The sequence below is a fragment of the Hermetia illucens genome, chromosome 1 (assembly GCF_905115235.1).
Source record: "Hermetia illucens chromosome 1, iHerIll2.2.curated.20191125, whole genome shotgun sequence".
Classification (NCBI taxonomy): Eukaryota; Metazoa; Arthropoda; class Insecta; order Diptera; family Stratiomyidae; genus Hermetia; species Hermetia illucens.
Window position 1 is genome coordinate 33,251,496 of NC_051849.1, and position 21,274 is coordinate 33,272,769.

Here is a 21,274-nt window from a genome sequence, read left to right on the forward strand (position 1 = left end):
CACTTTTAACTGCACTATTATAACGAAAAAGCATTGTAAGCCCCCACTAGACTCGATGCCAATATTCGAATCAAATTTTCAGTATTTACAAATTAAAAAAGCTTGATCTTCGACTACGTCAATGTTAAATCACATCGGGAAGCAAACAACGCCAGAGCTAAGGGAATCCCACTAAAAAAATGTACAGTATTCACGTTATTCCGTGGATGCTACATTCTCAGATTTGTATTTACTCTGCACAAATAATTCAGATTGAAAGATCGTAGATAAATCTCTTCAGAATGTAGCGTTTGTGAGTTTACGTCCGGCTCATTTACTTTGACTGGACATTATCAAGGTCGTAGTAGCTTCTATTGATGAGTCATTAAAGCTTCCCACGTATATTTTACAAATTGTCCTTCTTGAATCTGCAAATCAGCAAACATTTTTACGAAATCCAATGGGGAAATTTATGATATGACATCCGTGACGGAAGTTCCAGTAGATATGGGTTTTTTGTCTTAAACGTTATCACATTACACCCGTTTTGTTGCGCAAAACTATGACATTATTGACTGGCACATGCACTCACAAAGTGGGGAGATTACACTCGTTGAAACTTAAGTGAGAATAACGAATATCGCCGGAGCAACATACGATTTCCTAGGACCTTTGAGTAATGATATTAAATTGAAATAATTGTCAATTGTACTAACATCCCAGTATGGCTCCTGATCTTCGTCGTCTTCTCAAACAGGCAATTATACCGACGGTAACCATTATCACTAAACCAACAACGATCGCGATTATGAAGCCTTCCAAGCCGTCTTTCATGTTGAAACCTTTATTTGGATCGCGTTTCACGGATTACTACGATTTTATGCTAAGTCCAAGACCTCGAGACAGTTTGAACTGATGTACTTGTTTGTTTAGAATGCTGACTTCGCGACTGCAAAGCAAGAATGAACCCGCTAGAAAAATTAAATACAAAAAAAAGATAAGATTCAATTGATAATTGCAGTGAGTTTTTTACCCATTCTAGTACGTGAATCATGGATGTATGTACGAGTATGTCCGCACATTTTATCTAATCTATAGTGGAGGAGCGATAAAGTAGGAATATGAAATTGTGACGTCCGGATAGACTTGGTTGGATTTTGGTCGACTATACCTCACTCTATGTAGCTGATAGCTCATTCCAAGCATTTTTTGCTAACAAAAGTATTTGATTTCTTCACCTTGCTCTTTTGCATTGAATGCGAATAATCAGAATTCAGAGCTAACGTGAGTTTATGCTTAAAAATTATAATTAAGCTTGAAAATTCTATTTTGAGTTTCACACTGTAAACTGATAGTGACAATATAAAAGAATAATAAAAACTTGAGTTTAGGATATAGTGACTTAAAGTACTGTAGATAAACAGGGGGATTCATTGCTATTTCGGGTTCTTATCGTATACTTTACAAATAATGGGTAAAATTAAGTTGCTTCTTGACATGATATTGTGACGAAAATCACTTTGGAAAATTATGTGTGACGTCAATGTAAATCGTAGTTATGACAATTAGACAGGACGCCAAAATTGTATAACATTAGAGCGACTATTCAGTTACGATAATTGTTAACAAATGACTCTAATGTCGGCAAGAAGATCCTGTCAAAGACGCAAAGTAGTAACCTAGTAAAGTGTTTACATGCCTTTTGTTCCATAATTAATTATACAGTATGGTTGTATAATTTAGTGTTTAATAAACGATTATATTAAAGTTATAGAACGGGTTTTTGTTTTGTGCTACGCAATCCAGTGATACGAGCCTACGTAAGGCAAGTAACATAACTAGTGACGAATAAGAATAGTGAAGAACATAACAATTGGTGACAGTGGTAGGATTACGTAAGCCAGGATGGTTAAATTCAAGGGCTTGAAAGTGGAGCAGCTGAAAAGGGAGCTGTTAGCGTTAGAGCTCCCTACGACGGGAACTAAAGCGGAACTGCAGAAGAGACTTCACGAAGTTTTGGAGTGGAGAGGTATTAATGTCGACGAACGTGAGTTCCAGTGTGAGCCTACACCGTCTGTTCAGAGTCACGAGGAAGCATCTGGAACGACTGAGATAAACAACAACGACAATGCAGCTCTAATGTAAGTTTTATATGAATGAAAGAAGAATCTGGAAAGCAACGAGATGAATCTAGAAAGTAACTAGAAGAATATACAACACAACAAGACGAAAGACAGGCGCAATTTATTGAAGAGTTCAAGAACAGCATGGACATTAAATTCAAAGAAGTCACGAAAAAGTTCGATTCGAAAGTTGAGGAATTGAACACTAGATTTCCAAATTTGGAAGTAAAAATGGAATGCGAATCTGGGTGAATGAGGAAACTGAAGCAGAGACTGCAAAAGGTAGAGAAATCTGGATACCCCGTTTCAGTAGCTAAGGAGAATATAGGACTTAATTTCAAGGCTCCAACGTATGATGGAACCACGTCGCTCTCTATTTTCAAACTGCGGCTGATCAAAGTCACTGGAGTGACGCTGATTCTGCTGCTGCGTTAATAGTGGCACGCAAAGCAGAAGTATTACAAACGATTCCGGAGGACGAGCGAAATAACTACAGCGGTCATGGCAGCGCTTCAGCGGAAATACGGAAGCGAACATAAAAAACAAGTCTTCCGAATGGAGTTGAAGAATAGGTCCAAAAGAGTTGGTGAAGCACTGCAAGACTTTGCGGCAGAAATCGAAAAATTGGCGTATATGGCTTATGCAGATTGCTCGGCAGACTACATCGAGCGATGCAAAATTGAAACATTCGGGCATTCGTGATCCTGAAACGAAACGAATGGGTATCATTTCGCCAAAACAAATTTTCATGGAGACTGTTTCGAATGCATTAGCGTCGGAAGCTGCCTCTGCAGTATGTCGACCAGCCTACAAGGTGCAGAATCTGGAGTGCGAAGATGACGAATTCGAAATGAAAGTTTGCCGTGTAGTGAAGACTTTGGGATAACCAACGCCTCAAGGCTCGAGATTGCCGGAAGACCCGGTGAAACATTTCCATAAGTATCTCTATGGACAGTCATTTCATTTGAGGACGGACCATGATGCTTTGCGGTAGCTTCTACAGTTTAAGAATCCGGAGGGATAATTGGCTGGTTGGATTAAGAGATTCGAAAAAAATGAGTTTCATATCGAACATCGTAAAGGAGGGCGGCACGGGAACGCGGATGCAATGTCAAGACGACCGTGTGATGTAGAGTGCAAGTTCTGTAGCCGTACAGAAGGAAAAGACGGAATCGTCGACACTCGTATACTAATGGTTTTACCCGATGAAAAATAGACTAAAGAGCAGATACGAAAAGACCAGAAAGATGATTCTGATCTAGTCATAATAATAGAGGAGAAAAATCAGAAGCCTATTTGGGAAGAAATTTCAAATGAAAGCCCAACCGCAAAGGCTTATTAGGCTCAATGGCAGAGCCTCCAGTTGGAAGATGGATGTCCTTATCGTGTTTTGGGAAAGTAAGGATGGAGAAACCTTAAGAAAGCTGATCGTCGTTCCAAAGGCGAAAATAAACGAATCATTAAGGAATACCACACAACGGAACACCTGGGTATAACCAAAGTTGTTGAGAAAATTAGGCGTCAATTTTATTGGATTGGATGCCGACTGGATAGGAACATGCGTGCAATGTGTATCCGCAAAAGGACCGCAAACACGAAGTTGGGGAACTCTACGGAAATATAACGTAGGAGCACCATTCGAGCGCATTGCCATGGATATAGCCGGGCCGTTTCCAACGAGCACCAAAGGCAATAAATATGTCCTCGTCGTTATTGACTATTTTAGTAAATGGCCAATACCCAATCAGGAGGCGAAAACGTGCGCGAACGTATTTGTGGAAAATTCGGTATGTCGGTTTGGGGTTCCGTTAGAATTGCACACAGACCAGGGAAGAAACTTTGAATCGGAGTTTTTCAAAAATGTATGTGAATCATTAGGTATCCGGAGGATCCGAACAACGCCAATGCACCCACAACCAGATGGAATGGTGGAAAGGTTGAATCGAACAAGGATCAGAGAAACTGGGACGAAGTAATACCACTACTTTTGATGGCATATCTATCGGCAATTCATGGCACAACGTTAAATACTCCAGCAAAGATGATCTTCGGGTCTGATTGGCGGCTTCCAGCGCGCCTGAAATTTGGAATTTCTCACATATTAGTGGTGATACGAGCCTACGTAAAGCAAGCAACATAACTAGTGGAGAGTACGTAAAGCTAAGAACATAGCAATTGGTGACAGCAGTCTAATTACGTGAAGGAAATCGTAACAATTGGTGACAGCGACGGGATTACGTAAAAGCAAATTCGTAACAATATTTTGGAAATTGTATCCGGTGTATTCGCGGGTAGCCCTTCGTATTCGCGCCCATGTAATCTATAGTAGCTTGGAACGTACATCCACGCGCGGATAATGTTTGGTTTGGCTTGTGTAGGTTTGCAAGCGCTTGCCACCGATCCGACTGAGTGTCCATTTTTTGGACAAATCAAAGAGAATTTACTTGTCTGCTTAGAAAATACTGGCTCACTTATAAGTACGTAGATGGCATGTTTGATCCCGTACACGTTTGTGGGGGTTTGGAGTTTACGGCAAGTGCTAAGCATGTGGAGCCGGCATAAAATATTTACTGTTTTTAAGGTTTTGTGTAAATACAAAACCTTATTAAAATCGGTTTCCTGTCTGTCTGTCGGTCACACACATTTTTTTCAGAGACGGTTATAGCGATTGGCACCAAATTTGGTAGAAAGGTGGGGACTGTGAACGCTTACGCATATAGTGAGTTACATCCTTTTACGTCGAATTTAAGGGCGGGGAGGGGTTCCCATACATGCAAAACCGGGGTCTAAATGTATCAAATTAAATGTATCTGTTAATATTTTTCAAAGCCGGTCTTAGTTTTGACATTTATTAGAAAGGTGGGGAGTGCGGGTGGTTGAAAGTGATCATTTCTTTAAGGGGGCCATTCTCAGAAAAAAATCAGGAGCCTACCACTATATGGTGCCTGGGCCCCGAAATACCTTCCACATCGATATCTGTTTAAATAAAGTTAATAATAGTATATTACTGTAATTTTTAGTAATTGGCTGCAAACCCCCCTTAAGTTCATCCTAGCAGCACTAAATTTTGCAATGATGTAGGCTATAATAGATCACACTATTACTAACAAAGTTGTAATACGTCATATTATTGCTTCTTTGCAAATTCAACACTATGAATGTCAATATCACCCGAAAGTGGATACTCTTACATAATATATGCATATATTACATGCTACGTACTAAGAAATAGACAAAACCTTAGGTACCTGAAGCGTTCAGCTTCCGGTTTCCCAATGATTTTGTGAAATATTTCAGTTTTTTATAAAACCATATTCATTGGCCGGTCAATGGATGGAGACGTGGATTGCTACCATAAAGCATAAATCCGGGGAAATGCCTGCTGAATCAACACTAACAGCTCTACTATCAAACACTATCTCCACCTCTACGTCTCCCCATCGAACATCGCCTTGTCGTGGTGGGAGAGCCTGTGGTAGTTTACTACTACACTAAGGGTGTTCAAAAACACTAGAAGATGGAAACAAAGGATTGTAACTCTCCAAGTGATAAGAAGTCACAGACTTCAAATTCATCCGCGACTTTGAGAAATCCGGCCGTGGCCGAGACACTGACTTTGAAGGCCTCACCAGATTCATGTTCTCCCACGGAGAAATCTGTGGAAGATAGGCTTTCGGCTTCAGTGGAAAACCTACACTCGGTATCTACGGTGCGGTTAACCAGACAAGATAGTACAGTAACTCCCTTAATAAGAGGAACCGGAAAGCTGGGTGGGGTCGGCCTGCCGATGGCACTGTTGCCTAACACTTCCAAAAGACGGGAAGGGGAGGGGGCGGGCTCAGCAGAAGGAAACTTGAGCCACAAAGGAGAAGGGACTACAGGCTTGCCTGTCAAACCTTCTTCTCCGATCCATGCAGCCCGGACACTCTGAAACTGGGAGGGCTCCCAGTCGATGACAACGGAAGACACAGCGAAAAAAGGCGAAGTTTCTTGGGAATGAGGGCATGGACGTTGCTACACCGTCAAGTGTGCCGATGTTCAGAGGAATCCAACGTGAGAAAGCGGAACTTTCGGCGGAAAGTGAGGACAAACTGGTAACGCCGGTGAGATCCACACTGAACGCAGCATACTTTTCAGTTAGCGGCGGTTTTCATATTAGGCTACATTTATGTCTACAAACATAAGAGTTAGTTAAATTAATCTGCAGCATGCCAAAGCCTCTTCCTATCGACAGGCGGCAAGGCTGACAAAGTTGTAGGACTGTCCTTATTTATTTCTGGTTCAAGAGCACTGGGTTTGTTTTAACAAAATCTGTGGTATTGGATCAGTCAAGGGGATTGGGATCTTCTACGATGGCTTCTGATGTCAAAATTGTTTGAGGCAACCATGCGGAGAGGACCTTGCTACGGTCAAGTTACACCACCAGGTTAATGGTAAGAGGAGAAACGTCATTGTTGCCTCTGCCTACTTACCCTATGATTCTTTGTGTCCTCCGCCGACGTAAAAACTAAGGGGTAGTGTATGCAGAATCAAGTGGCCGTGAACTTTTAATAGCTCTGAGCGTAATTATGCGGTGTTTCCAGCGATTAATGATTGGAAATAATAAGAAACTTGTTTTTTTCTTATTCGCTAGTGTTGATATTTTTATTTTTGCAAATACCGATCTTTCAGGAACCATTTGTTCCCGAATCAAGCGAATAAGAAAAAACAAGTTTTTTTATTATTTCTTAATAGGTTGTGATGGGAATCATCATCATCAACGGCGCAACAACCGGTATCCGGTCTAGGCCTGCCTTAATAAGGAACTCCAGACATCCCAGTTTTGCGCCGAGGTCCACCAATTCGATATCCCTAAAATCTGTCTGGCGTCCCGACCTACGCCATCGCTCCACCTTAGGCAGGGTCTGCCTCGTCTTTTTTTTTCTACCATAGATATTGCCCTTATAGACTTTCCGGGCTGGAAACATGGAATACATGGCGACTGGCAAGATCATTGTCTTGTACAGTAAGAGCTTTGACCCTATGGTGAGACGTTTTGAGTGGAACAGTTTTTGTAAGCTGAAATAGGCTCTGTTGGCTGACAACAACCGTGCGCGGATTTCATCATCGTAGCTGTTATCGATTGTGATTTTCGACCGATGTCATAGGAGAAATTGTGATGGGAATGGTCAGCATATTTGTTGAGGCAATATTAAATGCAATCCTAGAGGAGAGAAGGTGTTTAATTTTATCGCACTATCACATCAGCTGTTAGAGGTGATTAGAGACTGGCGAGTCTCACTTTCAGATCACCGCGATAGAAGATCCATTGGAAACTCTGAATCGCACACTTTTAGAGTGCTTTGAAGAGGTTTGTCCTACTTCCCGAAGCCAACGCGGTAAAACGCGGGTGAAACCGAGAACTGCAAAGACTCAGAAAATCAACCAGACGACTTCTAAATCGTGCTTGCAAAAACATTAAGGAAGAAGACTGATAATCATAGCGTGAATATAAGAGGCTCGTAAAACGTTCGAAACCAGGCTCTTTTAGAATATACTGTGAGGAACTGGAAGGTGGAAGGGAAACTTCTAGGCTGTGCAGAGTCTTTAATAAGGATGAGTCGGCCCGGTTGGACTCTCTTAGAAAACCGGATGGCGCTTTCATGAACCCCAGAGTTGAGTCCATACAGACTCTCTTGGAAGTACACCACCCGGTTGTTCCCGAAATATCGATGTATGGTTAGTAAAATATTCATTACTAGCAACGGAGACGATGTTAGGTTTTATCATAATTTACTAATTCTATGAAATATTTTTCGCGGATGTCGTGCTCTGAGCTAGGTGCCTTCCCTTGGCAGAAGGTTAAGGTGGTCCTCATACCTACGCCTGGGAAAGATCAATATTCAAATCCAAAGTACTTCAGGCAAATCAGCTTAACATCATTTTTCGCTGAAATGTCTGGAGACTGGTTGAGCGTCACATTCACATGAAAGGCGAGTACACAACGGGGGTGTTCGTGGACATTGAGGGGCGTTTGACTGTGCGCTCTTCCAAAAGTTTCGTAATGCCGCGAGAGAGCATGGTGTTGATGAAAAGTGGAATTACGTTATGCTACCATAGAGATTGCTGAAGTGGGTATTGATCGCTACCTAACAACGGAAGCGACGAAAAGCTGCCCTCAAGGAGATGTGTTATCGCCACTTCTGTGGAGTATGTTGATCGACTCACTACTATGTGAACTGCGAAATCTGCCAATAGACCCTCAAGCTTATACGAATAACCTGGCTGTGCTAGCTGTTAGTCGAGACCTCGCAACAGTCTGTAGAAACACATAACGCACCGTTGATTTGATTGAGTTAGTGCCTCAGGCATGGACTTTCAATAGATCCAAATAAAACCACAATGGTATTATTTAAAAAAAAAGGAGGAAACTGAATGGTCATTGCCTTCCAGAGATGAGCGGTACAACCAGTTATCAGTCCTCATACTTTGGAGCAGAGTCTCTTGCCAAAGGAGAGTTTATTTTTCTAAATAATCTCTTCGCAAGCCAGCACTTAGGAAATAAAAAAAATCACTTGTGGGAGTTAAATGCAGCAATAAAATCATCAATCCATAGCACAGTGAGAGAGTGGGTACTGGCAAAGCTAACATCTCAAAAGCTTTCCTTTGATGAGAACTTTTTTCCGCAGCATTCCAGTAAAAGGGGTGTTGCGCTTCCTGAGGAAAGAAGGCTCGACCGATGGGTTCGTCAGTATATGAAATTTACCCCCTGAGTATACCAATGCATGAACGCCTAAGATACATAAATCGCTGGTATCTGAGCATTTTAGGGGGTTGGTCATCAGAAACTCTTATTGTTCAAATTCGCTAGTAGAGTATCCTGCATGAGGCGATCATTCGTTTTAGATGTTTGACGTCAGTTTCACTGTAAGATGCTCTTCTTCGGCATCTTAACGACCATCTCCTTTTTCCGGAGGAGACATTTCAGATTGCCAGCCTTTAAAGGATGCTTTCCCTGCGAAGCTGTTCTGCTCTTTCAGCCTCTGAAATTTTTGCTACTTCTATTTGCCTTTAAATCCTGGATTCAAGTATCCGTTTTTATCCCTATTTGCGGTTTTGAGAAGGAACTGACTTAGGGACTTGTCATGTAGTGCTTATAGGTCTTGGAATTATTCCGCTGAAGGACTATACTGCGGGTCGTAAAGTGTACCCCGAAAAGGATATTGGGGCACGAATAGGTTTGGGGACCATAATCAGAACTCCACCATGGCTAGCACTAGTTGAATATTGGCTTGCAGGCTCAGCATTCATACTAGTGGATGTGAGGTCTATCTAACACCTTTACCGGAACTAGGGGATATGGCGACCGGTTCCTATGGTACCAGATAACTTCCGGTGAAGCGTCGTGGCAAGAACCACTTTAGATGAGTCCCATTGCAGACTTGGGTCTGGTCGCGCTCCTCGAGTACGTGGGTTATCTTCAACATCCAGGGGAATTTTTAATTTACAATAACTTTCTTTATTTGAAGAAATATCTAGTGTTTTTTGTTCGTCAGATGGCATACACATATGGCTGATTCACGATAGAAAGAACAACGAGCAATAAGCCAAAATGAAGGGTATAGAGAGATGATAACGAATGTTTTTTCCCGAAGTTGAATCATATGGCCTTGAGAAGATTAAGCAAGATACGTGATACATTACTATCATCTAGTTCTAATTTTTCATTCATTGGGTTTATTGAAAAACAAATCTTGGGCCTTTTTTTCTGAGAATTCATCCATCGTGCATGTAAACGAGGCTGTCAAGTCGTGCCGGGAGCAATGGAAAAAGACCTTCCCAAAACTAAATCAAATTATGACAAAACGTGGAGCTTTGAACACGCATAGTACATAATAGAAAAAAAAAATAAAAGGTTGAAGAAAAAGTCACAGAATTCCGCAGGATTGAAATTTTAGAATCATTCAAAATGGTCTTCCTAATTACTCTAGTGAAAGAAGGGTTGATTTTGACAGTTGACAGAAATGAGGTTTCAAAAGAGATATTGGGAGATTTTTAGATGGGGGCATAGCGACTGACGGCTGGCACACTTCTTACTTAAATTTGTCTCAATTGCGAAGGAATATATTCATTTGTAGATTTTATTGCAATACTTTGAGTTCTTGCGAAAATGATTGGTATTACCCGGATTCGGCACAAATAACTAAAGTCAAAATGTTTGGAATTCCACTTAGATCATGCGATAGTTTCACTGTCTTCTATGAAGTTAAATTCTTACGTAATACAGGGCGAGGGTCATTAAGGTTTTTTTTTTATATTGGAAATAATACTAACAATCATCTGGCTTTCTTCCTTTTCGTCGTTTTGCTAAGCAACAAGCGCCAATAGCTAAAATTATTAACACCACAAAACAAAAAAGTTGAATAGTAAACCACGTTTCCGAATCCATTTTTAATGTGTTTAACAGTTTTTCACTTAAAAAAAAAAAACTTTGGCAATATAGAAAAACTTTAGAAAATTCGCAACAGACCACAGGAAATTCCAATCCACGATAGAACTTATGTTGTTGAGGAGAAGCTTCTGCGGTAGGAAATACGGTAAAACATTTGATAAGAATTGTTATCATTGAAGATTCCCACCGTTTTTGGTACATGAATGTTATTTTCGTAGATGTTTTATCTAATCTTACTGTTTAGATTTAATGAGCTCGAGATGCGCAAATTTACAATTGCCAAGTTCTGCTCCAGGGGTAATGGTGAGGCGGTCAATATAGACTTCTATGAATGATTACATTATATACTTTTTAATAGATTTAACCCTTTAACGACGATGGGGAGGTATTTAGTTGGTAGTCTGACGGCGGGAGTTCCAACATTTTGTGTGTAAACGCATTTACCTAACCGAAAGTGGAAGTTACTCCAGACGTGTTCAGAATGCAACGTACGCGAGAAACCAGCGGGGTTTTTTTCAGATCACCCACCTGCATACTTAGTTGGTTACTGCTGAAGGCACCCGCCATGTCATTATGTCGGGCATGAATTTTGCGGCAGCTACCGAAACGGAGGTTCGACGAGCCGACCAAATAAAGGGTCCTGGTCTGAACCGGGTGCTGAATTTCTGATATAAAAAGTTCGGCAGCATATATGATCGGTTGGCACATAGCATAAATTAGGTCATTAGTCGGTCAGGGGAATTTCCACCTTTCCACACTACTGGGATTACCTACCTCATCCCTAAAACGACACGGTGCAGGACCCGACAGATACCGGACCGATTACTTGCTTGACAAGTGGAAGGATCAATGCGCAAAGAGCAACTCATTATCGACCCGGTAGTTGTAGGACAGGCAACTAGAGGCCAAAGAAATCTCTTTAATTACTATATTATGCCGAGGCTTTTGGCAGCGTCTCGCACACCTGATTAATCGATGTCCCCCACCTCTGTTCCGCATTGATTCCAAACTAATATCACTACCTTGTCAGTGGATTCATTTGAGGGTACCAACATCGCAGAGCCATCCGCATATGGAAAGGCATCTTGTAGGATTCACTGAGCCCTCTTTGGTTCTGCATGGCACTGAACCCCTTTTCATGGCTACCGAATGATACTAGAGAGCATGCTTTTGCAATCAAGTATGGCCTACGTGCTAAGTGTAAGCTGACACACTTGATATACTTAGATGATACTGATGACCTCGTTAGTAGTCTGTTGCAAATAGTAGAGATGTTTAGCCGTGATATTCGGGAAGAACGACCCGAGACGTACCAACTGCCTTCATCCAGATCGAGCAGGCAGCACGAGGTCTTACGGCAAGACAAAATATATGGTGGCAACGTCAGCACTGAAAGCCAACCAACCAACAACATCAAACCGCACTGGTCAAACGGGAAGAATAAAGATAGGAGAATACAATTTTGAGACCGTTGATAATGTCTCCTATCTAGGTTCGACAATCACAACCGATAACAGCTACGATGATGAAATCCGCGCACGGTTGCTGTCAGCCAACAGAGCCTATTTCAGCTTACAAAAACTGTTTCGCTCGAAACGTCTTACCATAGGGTCAAAGCTCTTACTGTACAAGGCGATGATCTTGCCAGTCTTCATGTATTCCTCGGAGACCTGGGTTCTTAGCAAGAAGAATTGCGAATTCTTGGCCGCGTTCGAGAGAAGAATCCTCCGAAGAATTTTTGGCCCCCAACATGAGGATGGACGATTCCGTAGCCTACATAACGACGAAATCTATGAGCGATACCATGATCGTCAGGTTGTGGATAAAATCCGGCTCAATAGGTTACGGTGGGCGGACCACTTAATCCGTATGGATGAAGATGATCCAGCCCGGAAAGTCTATAAGGGCAATATCTATGGTAGAAAAAGAAGACGAGGCAGATCCTGCCTAAGATGGAGCGATGGCGTAAGTCAGGACGCCAGGCAGCTTTTAGGAATATCGAAGTGGTGGACCTCGGCGGAAAACCGGGATGTCTGGAGTTGCTTATTAAGGCAGGTCTAGACCGGATACTGGTTGTTGCGCCGTCGATGATGATGATGATGAAAAGATTGAATACGCTTGGCTGACTCAGTAAGGTCAGGATACTCTGGGTTACGAAGGCAATGAGGCTGTGGACGAGGTGGCCCCGAAAGAAGCTGCGACGCCGCTGTACGAGCTAGACCCATTCTGTGGAGTTAGAAATGGGTTCTTGGCTACGACGTTGAAAAATAAAGCACGGCTGACGGAAGTGTACTGGACGAACTTACCAGAAATCAAACAGTTTATGGTGCGTCTGGGCGGTATGAACCCAACGAAAGATTGTTTAAGCCCCCTAACAGGAGCCTCCGGATCATACTCGTCGCTGCAGGTAAAATTGTCACCAGGGGAAGATGGGAACATCTACGGACAGTGCCTGCCGATTCCGTGAGGAGAGTGATGAAACCTCCACACATATTCGTGTGCAAAGTAGGTTGAGACAACTGGGAGAATACTCAATACCAGATACCAGGTTGAAACACTTGGCAGTAGGGAACATAATAGAGTTCCTTTTGGTTATAGGCTTAAACGACATACTAGAACTTATAGGTATATTATACCCAATAAAGGGGCACATTAGTTCTTTTAGGAAGCAGCGCGACGTCCCTTGGCAATATTATTATTATTATTCTAAACCCATACTTGGAGCAGATTTCCTAACACATTATGAACTGTTCCCGGATGGCTGAATATGCAATTCCGACTATCAGGACAATTACTAGAGGAACCCTTTATCAAGGTATTCTGTAGGAGTTTCCGGAAATAACTCGCCCGGACAGAACTGGAAAAATGGCGTGTTACCAAACTAAGCATCATCATCACAGCGCCAGGACGACCAGTTGCTTTAAAGCCGTCGGGCAAGCTGAAAAAGGAATTCAATACCAAGATCCAGCTAGAATTGGCGTGTCCATCAAATAGTCCGTTAGTTGCACCCTTGCATATGGTGCCTAAGAAGAATAGAGGAAGAAAAGAAGAGTGGAGACCATGCAGAAATTATTGCACATGCATGAAATTCGATCTACAAAATGCAGCGCAAACGTTCGATGAGCCCTTGAGAGGTTTGGATTTCTGCTATGACTACATTGACAACATATTCGGCGCTTCGTCTTCACGTGAAAAATACGGTCCTGTGTGAGTGCCAATATTTGTGGCTGTAGCAGATTCTTGCTGTATTTAGCAGAGCACGAAACTTTGAAGAAGGTCTTGAGTGCCTTTTCCAGAGCGCGGATCTTTGACTCCAGTTCTTCTGTCGTGCCAATCTTACCAATTTTCACACACAAGAGTTTATTCTTGATAACTTGCCCAAATTTCCTCCAGTCGATCGTCCCGGAAAAGTATTCAACTGTGATCTGAGAAGGATCTCTGGGCAGACATTTTCCAGTTCTCCATCGTAAAAATCCTTGTGTCGGTTATTAGGACGTCTTCTCAACTTCTCAGTTCTGCAAGCTGGGAAAATGGAAGGTTCGTATACTGTGCTTGTTCTACACCGATAAATTTGTGTTAATAATAAAATCAAAGAATGATTCGCTTCTTTTGTTGATTACCGAACTATCCAAAAGCGTATGCCTTGCATTGACGTCGCAGTCTATCAACAGGTTTCTGTTGCGATGGTGCATGCCAAATGCTGCAACATTTTTTTTTTCTGGCAGAATTGATCGATCGTGAGTCATATAAGCCGAGGAAATTACACGTTCTCCGCTCTCAAATACTTCAGTTTCACCACGGTTAAATCGCTGGAACTCAAGTCCAAACACAGAAAAGCATGCACGTTCTTCTTGGCGAGGATATATGCTCTAGGTCTGCCTCGATCAGTGTCTCTTGCGCTATGGAATAAATTGTAATATTTGTTTTAGGGTCCTTTGATTGTTCGGCTTCCTCCGATCCAGAGCTACTGCATTAGTGCGACGTCGATGTCTCACTGTAGGATGAAGACCAGCAGATTAACTGAGGCACACTTCGAATGCTACAGATTGATCTGCAATTCCCTCAGCCTAATTTGCTTGCCAATTCCTGTCGGAGCGTCGATCTTCCACGAACAGTTCGTTGGCGACGTCACCTGGATCCAGGTCGGAATCCGGTTCACTTTCACCTTTGCTTTCCTGACTCCGAACCGCACTTACAATTCGCCTTTTCCAGGACCTTCAGCATTCTGCATCTATGATATATGGAGTAAAAAAACTCGGCTGTTCGCCTGGGGTTAATCCTCTTTGATAAACACTCAGTCGTCCATGGGAATCCTGGGGTTTTGAAGGCACAAGGATTGGACGAGCTTTATCCATGTGGATCTTCCGAATTGGAGTTGGAAACTTTTACGTTGGATGGGTTGTCCTCTTTCTAAGAGAACAAACTTGACTAAAGTCGTGCTTCAAATACTTCATATCTGCACATTCCGCGAGGTCGTGCTCAGCGGATTTTATGTGTAGGATCGATGCCTATGTGAGGCAGGAGGATATATTGGATTTCAAATGCATATTGTGGGAAGGAAAAGAGAAAGGAATAACAGGAATATTATCGGCAGTGGATAACAATTGAACTTAGGAAGGCGTCAAAAGCATAAGGAAGTGAAGTTATTTCAAATAAACCGTAGACCACTTACCAATGCTTGGTAGAAATTGGGGTTATAAGTGAACTCTAAAGAAACCTTGAGGGTAATGTATGGGATTCGATTAGTGGAGCAGCGAGATGAATGTGCGGTCGCCAAGCAATTCAAGATAAAATCAGTTACTTGGCTAGTGCCTTCGTGTCATGTTAAGAAGATGCACATTTCCTAATAGAACACTCACTTAGATGAGCGACGGGGAAGTACCTATAGAATTGTGATGACTCAGAGGCTGTCTAACTCCACAGAAAACATGGCCAACTCCGTTGCCGGAAATTATTCAAAAAAATCCAGCAAGAGAGTGACATTAGCGACGGTAATTTCGCCAGTAGCTAAAGACGAGCTACTGGATATCTGCAGTAGAATAAAATACACAAAACTTCGGGCCATTGGTAAGGAATAGAAATAATAAAAAGCCCAGAATAGAGCCATGCGGGACGCCAGAGGAGCAGAAGCATGTACAGTCACCAAAAGAAACGCGTCAGGATCGGTTGGAAAGATAAGAGGCAAGCCATGATACAAGTGATATGGAAACGCTGGGAGAGGTGAGTTTGGACAGAAGTATCTTGTGATTTCCAGTATCGAAGGCTTTAGCAAAGCCAGTGTGGATAGTATGCACTTTCTGCCATGAATTTAGACATTTGACCATGAACTAGGTGAAGCCGAGCAGGCTGCAGCAGGAAAGAAAATGTTGTTGAGCATTTAATCACACGTCATGATTTCGACCAGGAAGTGGGACTCTGCTCATTTGAAGTCTCGTGTCTTAATATCACGTTCTAATTTAATAAAGTATTTTGAACTACTGTATTATCAGAAGTTTAAAGTGGTGTACAAGTCCTACACTAGCTAACCTGTTCTAGGGCAATTCAGGTGATCCCATTCCAAAAAATCAGGGTTAAATTCAGCAAGATGACGCAAAAAATCGATACATGTTAACAAAAGATGGAAACAAAATGCCATATAAGGATTGGTCTGACCAATCCTACTCTAATAATCGTTCAGAACCCTCAATACCACTTGTTCGTTTTCCTAGACCGACGAATGTTTACGAAAAATATTTTCTTTATACATTTCAGGAAATTGTATTAAGCAGTTTTCTTTAAAATTGAATTATAAACCCGTGCTTACCTGATTCAATCAGGACAGCCCCTTGGTTGTCTGATGTGCAACATCGCAAACATGCTTTACATAAGACCAGGCAACACAAACATAGTCCTACAACTATAAGTTTTCCAATTATCACAGGTGCGATAGTGGAAGTTGTCCAAAAAGAATTAGCTTGTTGACGTATATTTTCAAGCTCATCATTATTAATAGCTCCACAAACTGCACTAAAGGCACAAAAAATCACTATGCACTTAACTAACATTTTGCACTTTTCGTTTTGAAAAGAAGTTCGCCGACACAACCTTCCCATCCGCCAGATAATATTTGTTTGGGACTTGCAGATTCTTAGTTTCACTGCCAACCGCTTTTGGTGGCAACTTACTAACACAATTAACAAGAGGCCTTAGTCACTAGAAATTCAGCTCCCACTTCTTAATCGCTTCGCAAAAACCCAGATGCATGGATACATGTTTCTGAATATCAGTTTCTCGTATATTTCTTTTTTGTGATATTTTATGCCAAGACGTTATGATGAGGCAAGAGGTTCTGTCGGTCAGTATGTGCAGTCTGAGCGACCTTGCTGCACGTTAAAATTATAGTAGCTTACGCGAGGACGAGACCGCGATGTTGTACACGGGGGCGCTATGCGTATTGGGAATTAATATAATAATCGTTGGCGCAACAATCCATATTGGATCAGGGCCTTGAAGTGTGTTAGAGCACTTCATTCAAGACCGTAACGGTACACCACAGTACACTGTGGGAGGCAATGTGGTCAGCATTGCGCTCGCCCGAGATTATTACCCTGATTTGACTCAGGTACTCATTCACAGCTGAGTCGACTGGTGTCCGACATCCAATCACGATAACAAATTCCTCTGCCCCCAGCGAGATTTGAACCGCGACCTTCCGCTATGATAGCCCAGCGCTCTAACCACTTGAGCCATCCGGACACGTATTGGGAATTCCTAAAAATATAATTTAAATTTGGAAAGGTGAAAAGCGGACCCCTCTAGGTTCCAGGGCGAAACGTGGATTGGTACTCACGATGGAGCATAAAAACTGGGAAACGCCTGATGAACCAACAGCTCTACTATCAAACCCTATCTCCATCTCCACGTGATGATCACTGGGAGTTCTTTCTTCATGAAAAACTGTAGAGGGAGAAGGATGAAGGCGAGTCTACCGCGCCTAAAAACTGTATAAAATGTACCAACTGGTCCTCCAGGTTGGGGGTTGAGTAGCACTGACAACCCTACACGGAAAACCGATGTTACAAAGCCACGAACGGAGACTCCGACAGGATGGATTTTACAACGACGAACCCGGCAACAATAACGGGTTAACGATTTGGACATTTTCTCATGGAACATGCGTTCCCTTTGCAGACTGAATGCTGCTGAGCAGCAAGCTGATATCCTGTCCCAATATAAGGCTGATGTAACAGCGTTGAAAGAGATGCGATGGACAGGAATCGGTTTCCTGGAGAAGAGCCAAACGTGCGCTCCCTGTACAGAGATGAAGCTGATGAGCAGCTAGGCCATACCCTGTCCCAATATAGGGCTGATGTAACAGCGTTACAGGAGATGCGTTGGGCCCGGACCGGTTTCCTAGAGAAGAGCCGCTACAGTAAACCATGTGCTCGGAGTAGGTTTCTTAGTCAGCCAAAAAATGATACCTGCTGTTATCGGCTTTGAAAATATAAGCGAAAGACTATGCACTCCGCGTTTGCGAGGCAAGTTTAGAAATATAAGCCTCATAAACGTTCACGCCCCTACAGAGGAAGGATACCTTCTACGAAGCAGTTGAGCGGACCTTCGAAGCCTGTCCCAAGTATGATATCAAAATCATACTTGGAGATTTCAACAGTCAAGTAGGGATGGAGCCCGTATTCAGGCAATACGTTGGCTCCCATAGCTTATATAGGGATACCAATGATAACGGACTGCGGATTATTTAGTTAGCAGTATCGTACGAAATGGTTGTTGGAAGTACCTGGTTTGTGCGGAAAGCGGTCCACAAACATACGTGGGCCTCTCCAGACGGGACCACTTTCAACCAAATTGACCACGTGTTGATCGAACGCCACCACCTCTCAGCCTTGATGAATGTCAGAACATATAAGGGGGCCAATATAGACTCGGACCACTATCTCGTTGGCATGGTGCTCCGAGCTCGAATGACAACTCCACCCAGAATCCCCTCTGACAATCAGGTGAGAGTTAACACTGAAGCCCTCCGCAATACCTATAAGAGGGAAATGGATGCCACAATAACCGCAGTCAATAGAGATACTGGAGATGAAGCATCAACAAATGATCTTCACCATCACCTGAAGAACGTTATCATTGATAAGACCACAAACATACTTAGCCCCAGCTGCAAAAACAGTTGGAACGGCTGGTTTGACGATGAATGTAAGCTAGCTATGGAACCCAAGAATGCTGCATACCGCGTAATGCTGCATTCTCAAAGAAGGCGGGCACGAGCGTAGAATTAGCACGAACTCCGTAGAGCGGAGAAGTGACTTCACAGACGGAAATAGGAAGCTTGGGAGAACCAACAGGTCTGTGAACTCGAAAAGTACAAGGAGAAACCGCACCAGACACGCAAGTTTAACCAACAAGTCAGCAGGATGAAGCCTTATACACCTCGATGTTCATCCTGCCGAGACAAAGAAGGAAATCTGATTTCCGACAGAATGGACATATTGGAGCAATGGGTTGAGTACTTTGATGAACTACTGAACAACCAGAACATCGGCGAGTTGGAGGTCCCGCCAACCGAAGGCGACGGAAAAATACTGCCACCACCAAGTATAGGAGAAACAGTCCGTGCAATTCATCGGATTAAAAATCATAAGTCGCCAGGAGCCGATGGAATTACAGCCGAATTGGTTGAATATGAAGGCGACCAATTACATCAAGTGGTTCATCAACTTGTGGTCAAGGTATTGGACAGCAAAGGGGCATTACCTGGCTCATACATAAAAAGGGAGATATCACGCAGTCCAGCAATTATAGAGGCATCACGTTGCTGAGTACCATCTGTAAGATATTCTCAGCTATCTTGCTAGGCCGGATAGCCCCATACGCCCAGAACATCATTGGCCCATAACAAAGAGGCTTCACTCCAGGTAAATCAGCAGCAGATCAGATTTTTCCTGTGCGGCAAGCGATGGAAAAACTGTTGGAATATTGACATCAGTTGCACTTTCACATCTTTTCATTGACTTTAAAGCCGACTATGATAGCATAGCCAGGGTAAAACTGTACACGGCCACGAGAGAATTCGGTATCCCGACGAAATTGATAAGACTGACTAGGCTGACCCTGACCAATGTGCGAGGCCATAAAAGCAGCAGGATCACTCTCAAGATCATTTAATATCAACAACGGTCTACGCCAAGGGGATGCCCTATTATGCGTCCTCTTTAACCTGGCCCTCGAGAAAGTGATTCGCGATGCCGATGTGAGAGGTACGATCCTCTTCAAGTTCATCCAACTACTGGCCTAAGCTGCGTGGCGTGAGATCTTGGGCTGCGCACTAATGGAGGCAAGATGAAGTACATGGTGGCAACGTCAGCGCTAAAACCAAATGAACGAACAACATCGAATCACACTGGTCAAACGAAAACAATGAAGACTACAACTTTGAGACCGTTGAAAATTTCTCCTATCTAGGGTCGAAAATCACAACCGATCAACAACTACGATGATGAAATCCGCGCACGGTTGTTGTCAGCCAACAGAGCCTATTTCAGCTTACAAAAACTGTTTCGCTTGAAACTTCTCCCCATAGGGTCAAAGCTCTTACTGTACAAGACTGTGATGGACAATTCCGTAGCCTACATAACGACGAAATCTATGGGCGATACCATCAGGTTGTGAACAAAATCCGGCTCAATAGGTTACGGTGGGCGGGACACTTAATTCGTATGGATGAGGATGATCCAGCCCGGAAAGTCTATAAAGGCAATATCTATGGTAGAAAAAGAAGACGAGGCAGATCCTGCCTGAGATGGAGCGATGGCGTAGATTAGGACGCCAGACAGCTTTTAGGGATATCGAATTGGTGGACCTCGGCGCAAAACCGGGATGTCTGGAGTTCCTTATTAAGGCAGGCCTAGACTGGATACCGGTTGTTGCGCCGTTAATGATGATGATGATATACATGCACATGTCTACCTGGAGTAATTGATACTGAATTGCAAATAACGGTTTTATAAGTTCACTTTATATGTTGATGACGTCATATATATCTTGGGTACCATAATTTACCTGAAATGCGAAACTTTGATCTCCTATAACTTTGTTAATAATAGTCGGATTGCCTTCAATCTTTTCAGGATTATGTTCTATATTATCGTCCATACTGATGTCAAATTTTGTACTCCTGGGATGAACTTTAGGGGGGCTTTCCGGTAAATTTCCAAAACATGGTAATGTACTATTATTAATTTTATTTGTGCAGATATCGGAATTGGATGTATTTTGAGGCCTAGATTTCATATAGTGGCATCACTGTGATTTTTTTTTCAGATTTTTCGGTTGGGTAGGTTCTGAAAACGAGACCTGTTTCACTTTTTGGGACACACATTTTGTGCTCTACCCTCCCTAGGTTTCCCCAATATCAGAAAAAGAGATCAGTTTCGAAAAGCACTAATTGAGCCCTTTCATTTACATCTTCTTCTTTTTCTTCAGCCTTTGTCCCGTTCACAAGCGGGGTCGGCTCGTCGTGATCGTCTTCGCCATTTGGCTCTATCGAATGCCTGATCTGGGTGCAATCTCGAGGCTTTCAAATCCCCATCCAGCGTATCAAGCCACCGTTGCTTAGGTCTGCCTTTTGGTCGTTTACCATCGACTTCGATGTTCAGACCAATCTTTGCAAGTGAATTCTCGTTTGCACGAATTGCGTGACCATACCATCGAAGACGCCTCTCTCGCAACTTTTCCACGA

The 21,274-nt window shown here is 42.8% G+C and overlaps 1 protein-coding gene across 6 annotated transcripts in view; it reads right to left on the bottom strand.

The window, feature by feature from the left end:
* LOC119647329 (protein shisa-5) overlaps positions 1-21,274 on the bottom strand; it is a 72,537-nt gene that overhangs the window by 32,396 nt on the left and 18,867 nt on the right. The window contains exon 1 of one of the 6 annotated variants that reach the window (XM_038048268.1): positions 16,337-16,627. The exons of 2 other annotated variants lie outside the window; for them this stretch is intronic. In XM_038048268.1, the coding sequence (XP_037904196.1) occupies positions 16,337-16,625 (289 nt within the window). In that variant the 5' untranslated portion in view covers positions 16,626-16,627. Of the gene's footprint in view, positions 1-695; positions 945-10,415; positions 10,617-16,336; positions 16,628-21,274 lie in introns of those variants that run through there. 3 more of the 6 variants (XM_038048267.1, XM_038048272.1, XM_038048270.1) reach the window with 3 other exon arrangements.